The following is a 16187-nucleotide window of genomic DNA, read 5'->3' as shown; positions in this document are numbered from 1 at the left end:
GGGGAGAAAACACAGAGAGGCGGGCAGAGAACAGGAAACCAAGGGAAAAAGCAGAAAACTGATAAAAAGGAGGAAAAACCAGGACACTCACCGTCAGCCGGGCTGCCACCACAACAGCCATGGATGTAACAGTGACACCATACACTACCTGATCAGAACTAAACGGCAGACAGGTAACGTTAGAGACTAGCCTAGATTACAAACTGTTTTCAAAATATTCAGCATGTTTTTAGAAGACACCGAAAGACCTAAATTGATAACTGATGCACTGTGTGATCTATGTGGTGCTTTAAGATCATATTGGTGTTTGCTCTTATTAATGTTGGCAAATCATTAAGAACCATTTAGTATAAGTATAGTATAATCAAAAGAGGCCAGCTGTGGTTCACAGTAATGAATTCAGATAGCCTGCTCTAGGCCTATATCCAGATTGTGTTCAGTTGATTTAAGACTGCTGTTCAGTGAATGATCACTCACATCAGATTTTACCTCCTGATTCACCTTTTGATGTTTTCTTTGTAAAAACATTGACGCCTGCAAGAAGAGGACTGGGAATGCCATCTCATTTGGTGACTAGCAACATCTGCTTCCTTCCCCACTCCCTTCCAGTCTCTGTTTTCTGACTTCCTGTCTCTAAGGGCAACAGCACAAACAAAATAACAAGCTACTAACGATGGACCACATTTTATTGGGTTGTCCACGCAAAATATTCACTGAGGTCATGAATTTGGCAGTTTTAGCCTGGGAGGTGCACATTTGAGACAGACATAGGCTATGTGAACACTTTTGTGTTTATGTGCACAGATGTTAAGCCATAGGACAATTCACAGAGGGGTGTGGCAGTGGCAACAGGGGCCCAACAACAAATGTTTGCCCAGGGGCCAGGCTGATGCCTAGGTTTCGCTATATGTCCATCCCATATGATCAGTGCTGATGAAAGCCCACACCCAGACACATATAATTCACACATTATTGCCCAGTAGCTATATCTGCTATAAATGCAACAAGCAAAACACATAGCCTACTTTCTTCATAACACTGTCTTCCTCACCCACCCCTGCATGTAGCCATCACATCAAGTTCCATCGGTAGGCTATTCATTACAGACGGCTAAGCCCGGGGCTGGGAGACGTGAGTTTTAAGAAGAAAGTTAATCTCGGTTATTCAGGGTTGTCTCACATGCATGTCAATCCCAACAAACCGGCCTAGGCAGGCCAAATTTTCCGGCAGTGCCCGGTTCCCGTTGCCATGGTGATGACGTCATGCTGCAGCACCGGGAGTAACGGCGCAGCCGCGGACGATGGGAAGGGCGAGACAGAGCTTACAACGCAGCCACAGCTCCTCCGCCATTCAGCCAGACTGTCGACTGAACCGGGAGTGCCAGGACCGAACAGCCGCAGAACCGGAGCCCGTCGTCAGCTTCCCCTGTTTCTCTCCAGCTCTCTGTGAGACCCCCACACACAAACCGCAGCTACAACATGCGTGAGATCGTGCACCTGCAGGCCGGGCAGTGCGGGAACCAGATTGGAGCAAAGGTATAAAAAAACACACACACACCCGTCGGCTTTTAATCTGCCTGTTAACTGCAGTCGGGTTTTTTTTATATGCATTCACGTTTAACCGTATTCATGCCTGCATCAAGAGGACATGATGTCCACCGGAAACGTTAAATAGGTCAACTTCGTGGAGTGGAAAGTGTTGTATAAGACTGTAGCGAAGGCAGCGTACAATAGCATCGTTCAGGATGGGCGGTGGCAAGTCGAGACATCCCCGCTGCTGATGCTCTTTAAATAAACGACAACACCTCAGCTGACCCTCTGTCACTGTTAACTGTGTGCGTGTGTCTGATGAGATTGATTTGACTTCTGAAATCACAGGGGTTTTAGACAGACGACACAGTGTGGGGTCAGGGAGACAGAGAAAGAGAGTGGGGTGTGGCTCAGACACAGAATGCACTGGAACGCAGTTTTTCAACAAACACTGTTTTTAGGTCATATTTAACTGTTATAATAATAAGGCCTAATAGGTAATAACACCATCATCATCTGCATAATTTAACGAGTGTAGGTTTAGCCTCATTTCAAATGTAGATTAACCCATTTGAAGGGATCTGTGAACCAGAGATTGATTTGAGGTTGATGAACTTAAAAAATATTCAGATGTTGTTTTGAGGCTGCAATTGTTTTTATGATTGATTAATCTGATCTTTATTCTTTTAATGAATCGATTAGTCATTTGCTATACGATATAGCGAAAACAGGCCATCACAAGGTGACGTCTTCAGATTGCTTGCTTTTTGTCTTGTCTGAACGGATTAATATCAAAACAGAGAAAAGCAGCAAATCCTCACATTGGAGAAGCTGGAACAAGCAAATAGTTTTTTAATTAATTGATTAACCGCTTATTTCAGCTCCGTAATGCTCACGTTGGGGCTGCTGTGGCTCAGCAAGTAGTAATGTGAATGTAGGCAGTTCATATTATGTGCTGAGATATTACAGAGTCAGGTGTTTAATTTACAGTTTAGTTTAACTAATCTGCTTATTAACTGGTTTCTGTCGACCTGTCTGTAGTTCTGGGAGGTGATCAGTGATGAGCACGGCATTGACCCAACGGGAACCTACCATGGAGACAGTGACCTGCAGCTGGACAGAATCAATGTCTACTATAATGAGGCCTCAGGTCAGGACTGTTAAAAACAAACACACACATGTGGTACTGCAACTTTTGTGTCTTGTCTTTTCTAAATACTCCTTTTTTGACACATGAAATTGTGTTCCAGGTGGGAAGTACGTGCCTAGGGCCATCCTAGTGGATCTGGAGCCAGGCACTATGGACTCTGTCCGCTCTGGCCCCTTCGGACAGATCTTCAGACCCGACAACTTTGTCTTTGGTATATGATCAACGACACACACACACGTTGGTTATTACATAGGAAAAAGAAAGGTCATATTAATTATCAGTTAGTTATCATTAGAGAGAATTGTTGCCTTCCATATAGTGTAGAAGAAGTAAAAAAATTGTTTACCTTTTGGCAGGATAAATAAGGCTGGCTATTCAAAGGGCAGATTGTAATTAACCCTTTCTTTTAAGGCCAGAGTGGAGCCGGTAACAACTGGGCAAAGGGCCACTACACAGAGGGAGCTGAGCTGGTGGACTCGGTCCTGGATGTGGTGAGGAAGGAGGCTGAGAGCTGCGACTGCCTCCAGGGTTTCCAGCTTACACACTCCCTGGGCGGTGGCACCGGCTCGGGTATGGGAACTCTGCTCATCAGCAAGATCCGTGAGGAGTACCCCGATCGTATCATGAACACTTTCAGTGTGGTGCCTTCTCCTAAGGTACAGCGATCATGGCACAGTGTTTATTGGTGTTTTTCCCTGTTCTGGCCTTTTACTCCGCTGACCTTTTTGTGTTGTGCCGCCAGGTGTCAGACACAGTGGTGGAGCCCTACAACGCCACCCTGTCTGTTCACCAGCTGGTTGAGAACACAGACGAGACTTACTGCATCGACAACGAGGCCCTGTATGATATCTGCTTCCGCACCCTCAAACTCACCACGCCCACTTATGGAGACCTCAACCACCTAGTCTCTGCCACCATGAGTGGGGTGACAACTTGCCTGCGTTTCCCCGGCCAGCTCAACGCTGACCTCCGCAAACTGGCCGTCAACATGGTGCCCTTTCCTCGTCTGCACTTCTTCATGCCCGGCTTCGCCCCGCTCACCAGCAGGGGCAGCCAGCAGTACAGAGCACTCTCTGTTCCCGAACTTACTCAGCAGATGTTTGACGCCAAGAACATGATGGCCGCCTGCGACCCACGCCACGGCCGCTACCTGACCGTGGCCGCCGTCTTCCGTGGCCGCATGTCCATGAAGGAGGTGGACGAGCAGATGCTGAACGTGCAGAACAAAAACAGCAGCTACTTCGTAGAGTGGATCCCCAACAACGTCAAGACAGCTGTGTGTGACATCCCGCCCCGTGGGCTCAAGATGGCCGCCACCTTCATTGGCAACAGCACGGCCATACAGGAGCTGTTCAAGCGCATCTCTGAGCAGTTCACCGCCATGTTCCGCCGCAAGGCCTTCCTCCACTGGTACACCGGCGAGGGCATGGATGAGATGGAGTTCACAGAGGCGGAGAGCAACATGAACGACTTGGTGTCCGAGTACCAGCAATACCAGGATGCCACGGCTGAGGAGGGAGAGTTTGAGGAGGAGGGAGAGGAGGAGGTGGCTTAAGGCTTAATGCCATCATCATTTCTCAACTGCACTCATCATAACTCCACCCCCATCCACTTATTTCACGCCTACTCTACTCTCTTTCTCTGACTTCTTTAAAACAGTATTCACCTTTCCCTGTTCTCTTACCCCTGTTTTCCCTCTGTTTCCTTTAATCTCTGCCTCTCCTCTTTCTTTCATTGACAGTCCCCCTTTTTCGTCCATCCAGAGTAGGATTCACAACACTAAATTGTCTCCCTCATCTCAGTGCTCATATAGAGGTAGCTAACACAGGTGTGCTTGTGGTGTGTTGTCAGTAGCTTTCTGTTAATGTTCATTTCTCATCATCAATTCCATACCTGGGCCAAGTATTCGATAAAACTGTTCAACCCATGCACATTTGATCACTTGTCTAATTTGGCATTGATTGAAATAAATTTGTTGGAAACATTACCCTTTGTGTGTTCGTGGGCTTCTTGTGTGTGTGTGTGACACATTGTGAATTTTAACACATTTTAAAATGAGATACAAGCTAAATAAGGAGGTAACTGAACATTTGTGTGTGAAAAGTGTTGCTGACATATTTTCCAAAAATAAACGCCTATTGACTGAAATAGATCCAACAGAGAATCTTTTACTTTGGAGGATGCACAGTTAAGCTTTCAGTTTTACTCTTGATGTCACAGTATGATAGCAAAATGGAGATCAGCATTGTCTACAGATTAGGCAATTTTGCTTGACCACCACAAGGAGGCAGTATAGGATCTATAAGTTTAGTGCCTCTGAGCAGGATGTGGATGCCTTGTTCGCCTCCTTTCCACAATGTAACCTGTTCACATAAAATACTCTGTTATTCCATACTTCTCTATAGGAAAAGAAGGGGGTTTTGAAGCCTGCTTATCTCAGCAATATCAAGACTCATCACAGAGGAAGCTCTACATGTCGGCTACATGAGACATAAAGCATGTGTTTTTATGTTTAAATCAAGTGCTAAACACATTATCAGCATCAGCTCTAGAGTCTTTGATACACTACAAGAGGCTCTATAAGTTGTGGAGACTTTGTTTCATGACTGAGTATTAATGGCAGGTGCTCTTTATGTAATGCCTGATCAGATATCAACAGCTCTAATGGTTATGTAGAGATTTACCAAATGAAAATGCACAAGCTTTACTCTTAAGTTGATTACTCCAGTAGCTGCTCATGCAGATATGTGCAGTGTTTTGTAATTAAAGGCTACCTTTTGACCTGATGGCTATATTTTTCTTAATAAATGAGAAGATATAAGTCTTAAAGGAAACGGGGGGATCGTCAAAAGAAAAGAAAATTTAAGACAAGTGAATATGAAGGCTGAGAGTGTGAAGAGGTCGTCTTATAACAGACGTCATTCGTACATACACACATTGACAGAACGCACATACTGACATAGATCAGGAAGTGTTCTGTCACTCCGGCGCTGATTGTGCAGACTGCTGCTGCTGTCTGCCTTCGTTTACACCACTGCTACATCAGAGGTATGACTACTATCTAACACACCTGCTGGAGATCTCTGTCCCCCTGGACAAACACATGGACACAGACACATCTGGACAGCATGGGCTCCAGACTGAAGTAAGTTAATAATGTTATTTTTGCTCGCCTTCCATCATCATCACTCTGCCCGTCAGTCTGTTCTTGTGGTTTTTATTACTTCCTCTCACAACTGCACAGGAAGTTTCCTGCAGCAACTCTGTTGCCCTTTATGTGTTGCCATACACTTCACGGTAGACCTGCTCTTGTTCAAAGCAGAGCAAAATGTTAATCTGTGTCTGATGTGTATTTTAATCCCATTTTTTGTAGAACTTGTCTCTTTATGAAATTTGAATTTCAGTAATATGATAAATATCGGGCAGATACCCTGACATGTCTCAGCATGTGCACATGTTTTGGTGGGTAACACGGTTTATAATCTTTCTATATAAAGTATAATCTCACATCAGTGCTGTGTATCTCTATCCTGTCAGGCAAAACCCTGAGCGAACCTTCTACTGGTTCTTTGAAGCAACCTGCCCTGTAGCCAGAGACAAAGGTGAGTCCTCCCAGCAGCACAACTGGCCCAGGTTGTGTTTGCAATTACTGTGAATCGCCTTTTGTGTTTCTACTAGAACTGCATTTTCAGCTATAGAACAGAAGTAACTGAAATCAACAGCAACAACAAAGAAGCTGATTAAAATTGTTCCTCAAATTCCTCCTGTGACTCTATTCATATTCTATTAAGTCATTTGTCATTTCTTGTTTCGACATGACACACTACACCAATCTGACGGTAACTAACATCTGAAACTGACTTCAAACATAAAAAGCAACACTAATTATTATTATTATAATTATTATAAAATGATAAGCAGATAAGGCCTAGTGTATATGAAGGTGCTTCTGCTGAGCTGAGAGTTGCTCATACTTCCTGTCATGTGATCTGAAAAAAAGCCACACAGCCTGTCTAGTCAAACTTAAACCAGATGGGAACATGTGGTAGTTTGACAGACTGAGCAGGTGGGTGTGAACTGAAGGGGTTAAAAGCACTAAATACTTTTTTGCCCAGTTGTTGCCAAATATACTGTTTCTTCTCTTTGTTTACAATTTAGAACTCTTAAAATACTTTGTAAAGAGAGATTCATTCATCTATTCATTCTTTTTAATGTTATAGATCCTGGTGTACTGTTTCAGTTTCCAGAGGACTTCAATGATGAGGTAGCCACTCATGTCTCCTGTTGCTGGAAACCTATAACATTTGTGTATATACTGTCACAATACAATGATCATAGCAGCTTAGCTATGCTAATGGTGTGGCTCTAGGGATTGCAGTGTTGGTTGGTGCTCCACTTTGGTTCAAACTGAGCTATGATAACAACAATGGGATGCTATGAACTTTTGTACAAACATTTGTACAGCATATGTCCAATCCTATGGTTTGTGACCAAATACCTGCAAAATTGCTGAATTCCCCATTAGCCTCAGCTGTACTTTGTTTAATGCTAATTAGAAAATGTTCACATGCAAACACGCTGAACTAAGATCACAAACATGGTAAATGATACCTGCCTAACATTAACATTGTCACTGTGAATATATCAGCATGCTGACTTTTAGGTTAAAGCACCACCATGCCTAAGTACAGCCTTACAGAGCCACTAGCATGGCTGTAGATTCTTAGTCTTGTTAAGTAATTTTTTCACTTTAATTTTATACACACAATTCTATCCCACCATAGGAGTCTTGTCAGACATTACCCAGGTTCTGCTTCCCGTATGACGTACAAAGGTGAGTACAACTGGCTGGCTAATGCTTATCTTTACTCCAGCTTACATTTCTAGTCAGTCTGTTCTTCTACACGTCCTCAATCATTACACCTATCTGCACAGAGTGAGGGATGGAGTGGCCGTGCAGCACTTTACTTTTGTTTTGACTGACCTTGAGGGATGCCAGCGGTTTGGTTTCTGTCGTCTCACCAACAGCACACGTACCTGCCTTTGCATACTCAGGTACATTTGTGTGTGAATGTGTGCAAGGGGCGGTTTGAAAGAGGAATCCTCATGTCAAGTTGATTCATGCCTTTAACACCACAACAAAACCCATTTTTAATCAATTACAGTTATCTTCCATGGTTTGAAGTGTTTTACAAACTTCTCAACAACTTGGCCGATTACCTCACAAAAGGACAGGTGAGTTTCCATCGCTTGTGTGTAATCTTTCTGCTCCTCTGTTAGTCTCTAATCCACACTCTGTTGTATGAGTATCATTTAGATAACAAACCATCATCTTTTCAACAGACCAATGAGATGAAAGTGCTGCTGGCTGCGCTCTATAAGCAGCCCATACCACTGGCGGCTGGATCTGTCACTCTGCAGATGGTAAATCTCTAATTAACCAATGAGAACCAGGAGTCACACTTGACTTTATGGCTGCTTTTTTATAAGTGGTTAGCGTGTTGTGTTTTTTCTGAGGGAGCGCAGCTATTGGTCAGCACAGAAGTGTCCCATCCTGTTGGACACTCAGAGGGAGAAGACGGGGTGAGTCCTACTGGAGTTGATGTGGTCTGGAATAACAGCCGAGCAGATACAGACTAACCCCTGCTGGAAGTCTTCAGCTGTCTGTGCTTGGTTGCTAAACCTGATGCGTGTGGACTAAAACCATGTCACTCACCCCTCTAACTAAATGTTTAATCCAAAGATAACACAATTTGCCCTAACGTCTGCCATTTGTTATATTTGAAACAGTTATCTATGTATCCATAACCCATGAATAACCCATGATTGTACTGACTCCACAACAACTGTTTTGTCTTACGAGAAATACCTAAATAGAGAGCCTAAGTCACACGCCATGTTCCACACTGAAATATATCTCACCTTATGTGTTTAATCCAACGACTCCTGGTCCTTTTATCACATCATCCTCTCATGTAAGTTTTTTGACGTTAGCTTCAGTCATTGACAGAAACAGTTACGACGTAACATACAGGACTTTTGGGTTTGTGGTCTTTCAGGTATTAAGACTGTGAAAATACGTATTTTCACAGTCTTAATTCCTCAACAGCTTTACAACAAATTGCAACTTTCTTGACTTTAAAATGTTTTAAATTGACAACCATCATATGTGTAATTCAGGGCACAATTCAAACGGGATCAATATATTTGTTGTCCCTTGCCATTGATTACCTTGCAACATTTTTCCGAAATACGGTCCCATGGTAGTCCACCGGAAGGGGGGGGGACTTAGGCTCTCTATGTGACTCAAATCTATAGCTGGTTGTGGATTTTTGCATTTGAAGAGTTTCATTCCAAGATAACAAAACCTCCAATTGTAAGAAACATGTATCATTAATTCATCTAAAACAATTCTAAAAATAGAGAAAATATTATTAAAGTTGTAATATATACAATTTCAATCAATACCCATTCTGGTTTGCATTAGCATTAAATTAATACAGCTCTGATACAGTGTAAAGAGAGCAACCGCTATTTTAATCCAATAAAGGAATGGTGGACTCTGCCACTAAATATGAACATTTCTACTGCATATAGAGAGGAAATTAGAAAAAATACAACCATAAATACTTTTAAAAAGGGGGATCATTTTCGTGAACATTTTAAGGTATATAACTTACAGGACACATACCAGTAAGACATTACATTACACAAGAGTTCACATCTAACAACAGCATTATTTAAAGGATACAGTATTTTGGAATGAAAAGTCTGATCCTGCAACCTGTAATGCACGCATGTTCTCATTGTTTTGTTTTATTTGATTTGATCAGGTTCCATACTTCATCGCTCCAGATCCCAGAAGTCTCCCTTCCATCCCTGAAAATGTGAGTATGCAGGATTCAGGTTTATATCCTATACCCCACAAAGCAGGTGGGGTTTTGTACACGATGTCCATTCAAACTGATGCATGTGTCTGTTGGATTACCAGAGGAACTTGACAGAGCTGATTGTGGCAGTAGATGTGGGGAACCTGCTGCAGCTCTATGCCAGCATGCTGTTTGAGAGACGCATCCTCATCTTTGCCAGCAAACTCAGCACTGTAAGACACAAGTTTTTGTTCTATTTCTTATAGGATTTTATTTACTTCCTGGTACAGAAGAACATTCATTCTTTGGAAACCCACCTAACCTATAATGATATCTGACAATAGGCGGACCTCATTTCACTAGAATAATCTCCGAAGTCGCGCATTGGACACTATATGTGGCCTGTGATAGACCACACAGGCAACATTGTGTATCCTGTGTTGTTATGTTCTGAAACAGTCCTCCATTTTGTGTTGTGTGTAGCTGACGTCTTGCGTGTATGCACTCAGTGCTGTGTTATACCCCATGTACTGGCAACACATCTTCATCCCTGTCCTGCCACCCCACCTACTGGACTACTGCTGGTAAGTCTATCTATCTATCTATCTATCTATCTATCTATCTATCTATACAACTGATTCACACTTTTTGGTTACAGTGCACCTATGCCATACCTCATTGGAGTTCACACCAGTCTATCTGAGGTAAACTACTGATTAAAACTATTTCAGAGTAAAGTCACTCAAATATTACCAAACTTATGAATCTATCAGGTTTGTCCCCACTAAGTTAAAGACCCAACAGATCACAATGTCTCTGTGTCTGTCCGGCAGCGGGTGAGGAGTCGTGGGTTGGAGGAAGTAGTGATTCTAAATGTGGACACAAACACTCTCGAAACCCCCTTTGACGACCTTAAAAGGATACCTTCAGATGTGGTAATAAATACTCACTATATATATAGTATATTTTTGTTGTCTTAACACTTCACTGTTATAGTAAGGAAAGTATGTTATTTATGGGAAGTCTGTACCACAGAATCAGGTGATCCTTGTGTGTTCAAGGATACAGGTGTCCTGGCGATATGCGTAGCAAACAGGAAATACACTCAGGAAATAAACTAGGAAGTAAAGCTTGTTCTTCTTAATCCTTTTTGCGTGCGCACAACATCTGCAGTACTAAGAAGATTTTGAAATTAGACTGATAACAGATTTCAAAATTACATTGACAGTTTGAGATTCAATTTTAACCCATGAGGATGTTTCTTCAAACAGTCACCCCTTTCTTGGTTACTGTGTGAATAAATTCTTTACACAGTCCACATTGTAGCAGCATGAGATTTGGGACTAATCACTGATGATTAAAGCTCCGCCCCAATAATTCCTTTACAGTCAAAGTTGCTACCCTTAGAGCAGGGACATTCTGGGGCCAGAAACTGTGGCTGAGCATTCAAAATTAGGTTGCTGGGAGTTCCTGAAATGGCTCCTGGGAGCCCCTCTAAAAGTTCCTGCAATGGAAATTGCCTATTAGATGCAGTATCATTTGTATGAACACAGTCAGGGACACTCTACTAGATTTTAGCCCCCACCCTCCACTTCCCATGTGTCACATTGCTCTGGATCTACAGTATATTGCACATATAAATGTAATTATGTCTCCAGATGGCCGGGCTGAAGGCGTGTTTGAAGCGTCAGGCGGTATCTCCTGGCTGTGGTGTCTCAAGGGCCTTCCTCAAAGCTCAGGCTCTGCTGTTTGGAGGCTACAGGGATGCGCTGCAGGGTCACGAGGTAAGTCACTCATAGAAAGGCTTATTGCAGACTTTAACACCTATATTTTAATAATAAAAATAACAGCTGTGGTGTAAATATTCAACAGTTTGTTAAAATATATTGTTTACACTTTTATATGTATTTGAAAAACTGCCTTAACGATTTAAATTGTTATCTGCATGCCAATTATCAAGACAGTAGTCCCATGTGTATCTCTTTTGTTGTACCTCTCTCCTCTCTCTTCTTTTCTTTGCAGGAGGGTGAAATGTGGTTCAGTGAGGAGCTGTTTCTAGATCACAAGTCTTCCAGTATGAGGCAGTTCCTACAGAGTGCCATTCATTTACAGTGCTTCAAACAGGTACACACTGTGCCTCATGTCATCCACTGCCCTCTGCTGGACAGATACTGCAATTATAACACTGGGGAAGGGCTTGTTGGGCAGAGAATTAAAGTGTTGTAACTGGTTAATAAATGTATCTGACATCCTTTGATGCAGATCAGGTGTTCCAGGCTGCTATTTCAGACCTGGTATTTAGAAGAATGCAAGCGCACAGAGTAAAATACTAGCGAGAATTATTATATATATAATATATACATATAATTATATATAATTGTACAGTGACTGATAAGAGGAGACGATACATGTGTATCCATTGCAAAGCGAACAATGGTCATAATTTCTCTGGCACTATTAGGCTACCTACTCTAAAATTTCATATTATGAATCAACCCAAATAATCCCACTGTCCTAGCAAAACTTGTATTTTTAGGTCTTTTTGGCCATACAACCCTTCTAAAACGATTTTACGGACAAATACAACATGACATCAGACGGACAAGCCAATACTGACCTATCGTTTGTGTGAAACCGCAAATCTACCGTCACTAGCCTGTAGAGCAGAAACAGCAAAAAATTTTGAGGTTTCTCCAGCACTGAAACACCTCACCAATGTTAACACGGATCTTCGCCCAAACATATAGCTTGTTTTGCACTCTTCAGATCTTTTCCTCTTTGGCTGTTTCTCAACCATCTATCCTTCTGGTCTAGAGCCCAGCTATTAATCCATAGACTGTAAATAAGAAGTAGACGTAGTCATCGTGACGTCGCCTGTTTGTTTGTGGACTGCTGTTTTGAAGCCTCGAGTTTGGCCAATAGGGCGCCGCTATGTTGATTTTTAGCAACCAGGAAGTGCCCGGAAGTGACCATATTTGGACGAGACGGTGGAGGGAACAGCTGTGTGTGGAGCTAGCTAGGTGCGTCTGTAAGTCACGTTAACTGTCATTTTAACTGGGCTGACAATTTTGTCTAGCGAACAACAGGCTTAAAACAAACATAGATAATCCCGCCATGAAGCATACTCTGCTATATGGTCTGTTTTTCTCTAAATGGGACCATAATTTACAAAATGAACATCATGTTGTGTTGAAGAAGACCTGAAACTAGCGATTGAGACCATAAACTCATTAGGAAAGTGTTTACTGAGGTACTAAATCAGCTGAGAAGTTGGGTCATTTTACCATTATTTCTAATGGAGCCGGACTTCTTTTTGCAACCAGATGAGTCACCCCCTGCTGACCGTTTGACTGAATGCAGGTTTAAGGGACTTCCGCATTTATTAATCCAGCATGTTCAAATCATGTCCTAAGTTGTTTAACACATGTAGATGTGAATACCAGGGAAATTCTGAACTCTTGTCTCATACTCATCTTTTGATCTTAAACCCAAATGTCTTCAGTGAACAACAAAAACAAAGGAATTTGCCTTACAGTGCCAATACTTTTGGATAAAATACTAATTCAGGACTACTTCCTGTTGGCACCAGCGTCTACTGCGCAACGTCAGAAGCGCCGTAATTCTGGTAGCTGCATAGCTGCGGCAACAAAAAGTTTCTTGGCTCAGTGTGTTTGTCTGACTTGGATCGTCACTAACTAACTAAGCCTAACTGCTTTCCAGTCATACTTACCTTCAGGGTGCAAGGGACCTGTTGTTTGTGAGAGGGGCCTACACATCTTCCAATTCCTTAGCTGTCCATCACCTCCATTTATTGTATTTGTAGTTTAGCTCTTAGGGTTTTCTGTATGTTGGTTATAAATTATATTGTAGACGTAGCATGTGCTTCATTCATTTGTAGTATTTATTTAGACAATGTGCTAGTACTAAAAAAAAAATATATATATATATATATATACATATATATATATATATATATATATATATATATATATATATATATATATATATGTAACCGAGCGGTTATTAGTTCGCCTACACGTTTTATGTGGCTACCAAAATAACAACACGGAGGTTCCATTGTCTGAACCAAGACGGGACATCTTTATTTATTTTTTCTTCGTCTCTTGCACATTGTTGAACCGGAACAGCATCACAACTTCCGTTTCTCCCCTACTTCAAAATAAAAGCCTCTACTCAACAAAGTAGCTTACATACCTCCCCCCTTACAAAAAGAAACGTCCTCGTTTCAGCAACACCACTAACAACAACAAACATGTTAACAGCAGGAGTCACTTGGTTGCCAAAACACACCCCAACATAAAATTTGACATGACACAGGAAACAATATAATGCATGGCACGCACACAAAAAAAACACAGTCCCAGCAAAGTATGCCCCACTAATCTCTACCGTATACCAGAGGTGGCTGATACACACTAGCGGATCAACACACGCAAGCGAAATGAACCACACCAGCGAGGGAATGCATTAACCCACATAACCTCAGTACATTTTGGCACTGCAACATCGAACCGCACTAACAGGTGAAAACCATTACTTATAAGTGACAAAGTCCTGGAAACGAACCGGTCGGTTCACCACTCTGCCGGCACGAGAAACAGTTTGCTGTGGTTTACCGGAGTCTCTAACATAAACAGTCCCAGAACCACCAGTGGCCAGAAGCTCCTCCGCCCCACTCCCCACATCCAGCAGCCACTCATCCAACAGCGAGGGAACATGAAGAGGAGCCGGGGGGCTACACGAAGAACTCGGTGGCCTCAGTAGAGTGTAGGGTTTCAGTCTATCATAATGGACCACCTGCTCCTGTCCAGCAGCGGTCAGATGATCTCCAATACGATAGGTGAGTCCCGGCTCGCCCTGAGAGTCCAACACAGCCAGCACCCTGTAGGGGCCCTTCCAGTGGGGAGCAAGTTTCATGCGGTCCTCAGTAGGATTGTGCAGCCACACCAGGTCCCCCACTGAGTATGGTCGGTGGCGGGCAGCCGCATCATGGTACAGTTTTTGTCTCTCATAGGCGCTGGCACCCCACTGCCGTGCGCCACTGAAAGCAGTCTCCAGCCTCCCCGTCAGAGAGGTCACAAAGTCAGCATAAGAAAAAGGTAAATCCGAACGCCCAAACTGAGAGGGCACCAAAACATCCACGGGGACCCGGGCTTCCCTGCCGTGAGTCAAATAGAAAGGGGTGTAGTTGGTGCAGGCATGGACAGATGTGTTATAGGCGAAAGCCACATGCTTCAGATAATTGTCCCACTCACCCCCACATGCGAGTAGTGACTTGGCAAGCTGGTCAATGAGAGTCCGATTAAAGCGTTCAACCATCCCATCTGACTTGGGATTATATGGTGTGGTGCGTGTCTTTTTAATCGTCAAACGTTGACACAGTCTCTGGACAATCTCAGACTCAAATTGCCAGCCCTGATCACTGTGAACAGCCTCGGGGATGCCATGAACTAACACATAGTCCTCAAACAAACATTGCGCTACCGTTTGGGCCGTCTGATTATGAAGGGCATACAGATTCACAAACTTGGTAAAGTAGTCCTCAACCACTAACACATATCTGTTACCCTTTGAAGTCACTGGCAATTCTGGAATGTCAGTTGCCACTCTCTGGAAGGGCCGAGTTACCTGGGACCCCCCCATCGGCGCACGCCGCTTAGGCACAGGGGCCCTGCGGGTTTGGCACGGGACACATTGCTCACACCACCGCCTAATGTCCTTAAACATAGAGGGCCAGAAACAGGTTTGCCTTGCTCGTTCCTATACCCTCTCCGCTGAGAAATGTGCAGCTGCTGGGCCTCCATGAAGGTGCTGCAACACCTCCGGCACAAGCAAGGAGGGCACAACCACTGAGCATCCCCCGTGAGGGAGGAATTCACAGTCCGGCAGAGCAGTCCATTCACAACAGAAAGGCGAGGATATTCAGTCCATAATTTCCTAAGCCACCGGGAGCTACCTCTCATCTGCCCCCGAGGTGGTCTGGATCCACTGCTCTCAATCCACTCCAATACCCTACCAATGTCTGGATCAGCTTGTTGCAATTCTTTCATGCCGGACCCATCGTGTGACAGTGCATGCATAAAAGACAGGTCCTCTGATTCACCGCGTGTGTCCCCATGCTGCCCCCCAGTGGCGAGGTCTGAAATCTGGGGACACAGAGCTTGCGGCTGAGACTGCAGTGTGTCATTGTGGTGGGCACCAGACTCCCCATCTGAGTCTATGGCATTCACCTGGGTGGCCGCCCCCTTCGAAGTGCCGGTAACTGGTCCAGGCTCGGGATCTGGGGGCCGCCGTGACAGAGCATCAGCGTTAGTATGCCGTTGACCATCCCTGTGTTGTATGGCCCAGTTAAAAGGATCCAGCTCCAGTATCCATCTCGCTCTTCTGCCTGTGGGATCCTTGTCAATAGACATGTTGCGGAGCCCCAGCAGAGGCTTATGATCTGTTATAATGGTGAATGCGGCCGACCCAATGTAGTGCCTGAATTGGCGTACAGCCCACACAACAGCACACAATTCTCTGTCGAATGTGGACCAGCGCTTTTCAGTGTGAGTGAGCGACTGACTCGCATAGACCACCACACGTTCCAGTCCATCCCTGTCTTGAGCCAGCACAGCC

The 16187-nt window shown here is 43.8% G+C and overlaps 2 protein-coding genes and 1 long non-coding RNA gene across 4 annotated transcripts; 2 read left to right on the top strand and 1 right to left on the bottom strand.

Annotated features, from left to right (window-relative positions):
- Positions 1–6: 6 nt before the first annotated feature.
- Positions 7–1643, bottom strand: LOC123986353. Of its 2 annotated transcripts, none has more exons than XR_006828856.1 (3): positions 1056–1643; positions 478–633; positions 7–158 (listed from the first exon to the last, which is right to left on the bottom strand). It is a non-coding gene; the product is annotated as an uncharacterized LOC123986353 (long non-coding RNA). The 2 variants fall into 2 exon arrangements; XR_006828857.1 differs by having other exon boundaries at positions 502–633; positions 1056–1634.
- Positions 103–4666, top strand: LOC123986350 (tubulin beta-4B chain-like). The gene is made up of 6 exons (XM_046074559.1): positions 103–173; positions 1210–1535; positions 2571–2679; positions 2780–2890; positions 3091–3335; positions 3422–4666. Exons 2-6 carry the CDS (start codon positions 1479–1481, stop codon positions 4232–4234), a joined length of 1335 nt encoding a protein of 444 aa, XP_045930515.1. The 5' UTR covers positions 103–173; positions 1210–1478; the 3' UTR covers positions 4235–4666.
- A 1018-nt stretch (positions 4667–5684) lies between these two features.
- Positions 5685–12383, top strand: LOC123986121 (DENN domain-containing protein 1B-like). Its single transcript, XM_046074214.1, has 16 exons — positions 5685–5824; positions 6217–6281; positions 6900–6943; positions 7464–7513; positions 7615–7734; positions 7845–7914; positions 8023–8103; positions 8197–8262; positions 9513–9566; positions 9671–9781; positions 10032–10132; positions 10207–10252; positions 10382–10483; positions 11207–11332; positions 11571–11672; positions 12363–12383. The coding sequence occupies exons 1-16, from the start codon at positions 5808–5810 to the stop codon at positions 12381–12383; spliced, it is 1176 nt and encodes a 391-aa protein (XP_045930170.1). The 5' UTR covers positions 5685–5807.
- Positions 12384–16187: the final 3804 nt, after the last annotated feature.

The sequence above is a fragment of the Micropterus dolomieu genome, linkage group LG17 (genome assembly GCF_021292245.1).
Source record: "Micropterus dolomieu isolate WLL.071019.BEF.003 ecotype Adirondacks linkage group LG17, ASM2129224v1, whole genome shotgun sequence".
Taxonomy (NCBI): Eukaryota; Metazoa; Chordata; class Actinopteri; order Centrarchiformes; family Centrarchidae; genus Micropterus; species Micropterus dolomieu.
Note: the sequence above shows the minus strand (reverse complement) of the source record. Positions and strands in the feature narration are given on the sequence as shown.

Coding starts and splice junctions, on each gene's coding strand:
- LOC123986121 (XM_046074214.1), top strand. Junction 8,263..9,512: donor ACTCAGAGGGAGAAGACGGG/GTGAGTCCTACT, acceptor TGATTTGATCAG/GTTCCATACTTCATCGCTCC. Junction 10,133..10,206: donor CACCTACTGGACTACTGCTG/GTAAGTCTATCT, acceptor TTTTGGTTACAG/TGCACCTATGCCATACCTCA.
- LOC123986350 (XM_046074559.1), top strand. CDS start 1,479: ATGCGTGAGATCGTGCACCTGCAGGCCGGGCAGTGCGGGAACCAGATT. Junction 2,680..2,779: donor CTACTATAATGAGGCCTCAG/GTCAGGACTGTT, acceptor ATTGTGTTCCAG/GTGGGAAGTACGTGCCTAGG. Junction 2,891..3,090: donor ACCCGACAACTTTGTCTTTG/GTATATGATCAA, acceptor CTTTCTTTTAAG/GCCAGAGTGGAGCCGGTAAC.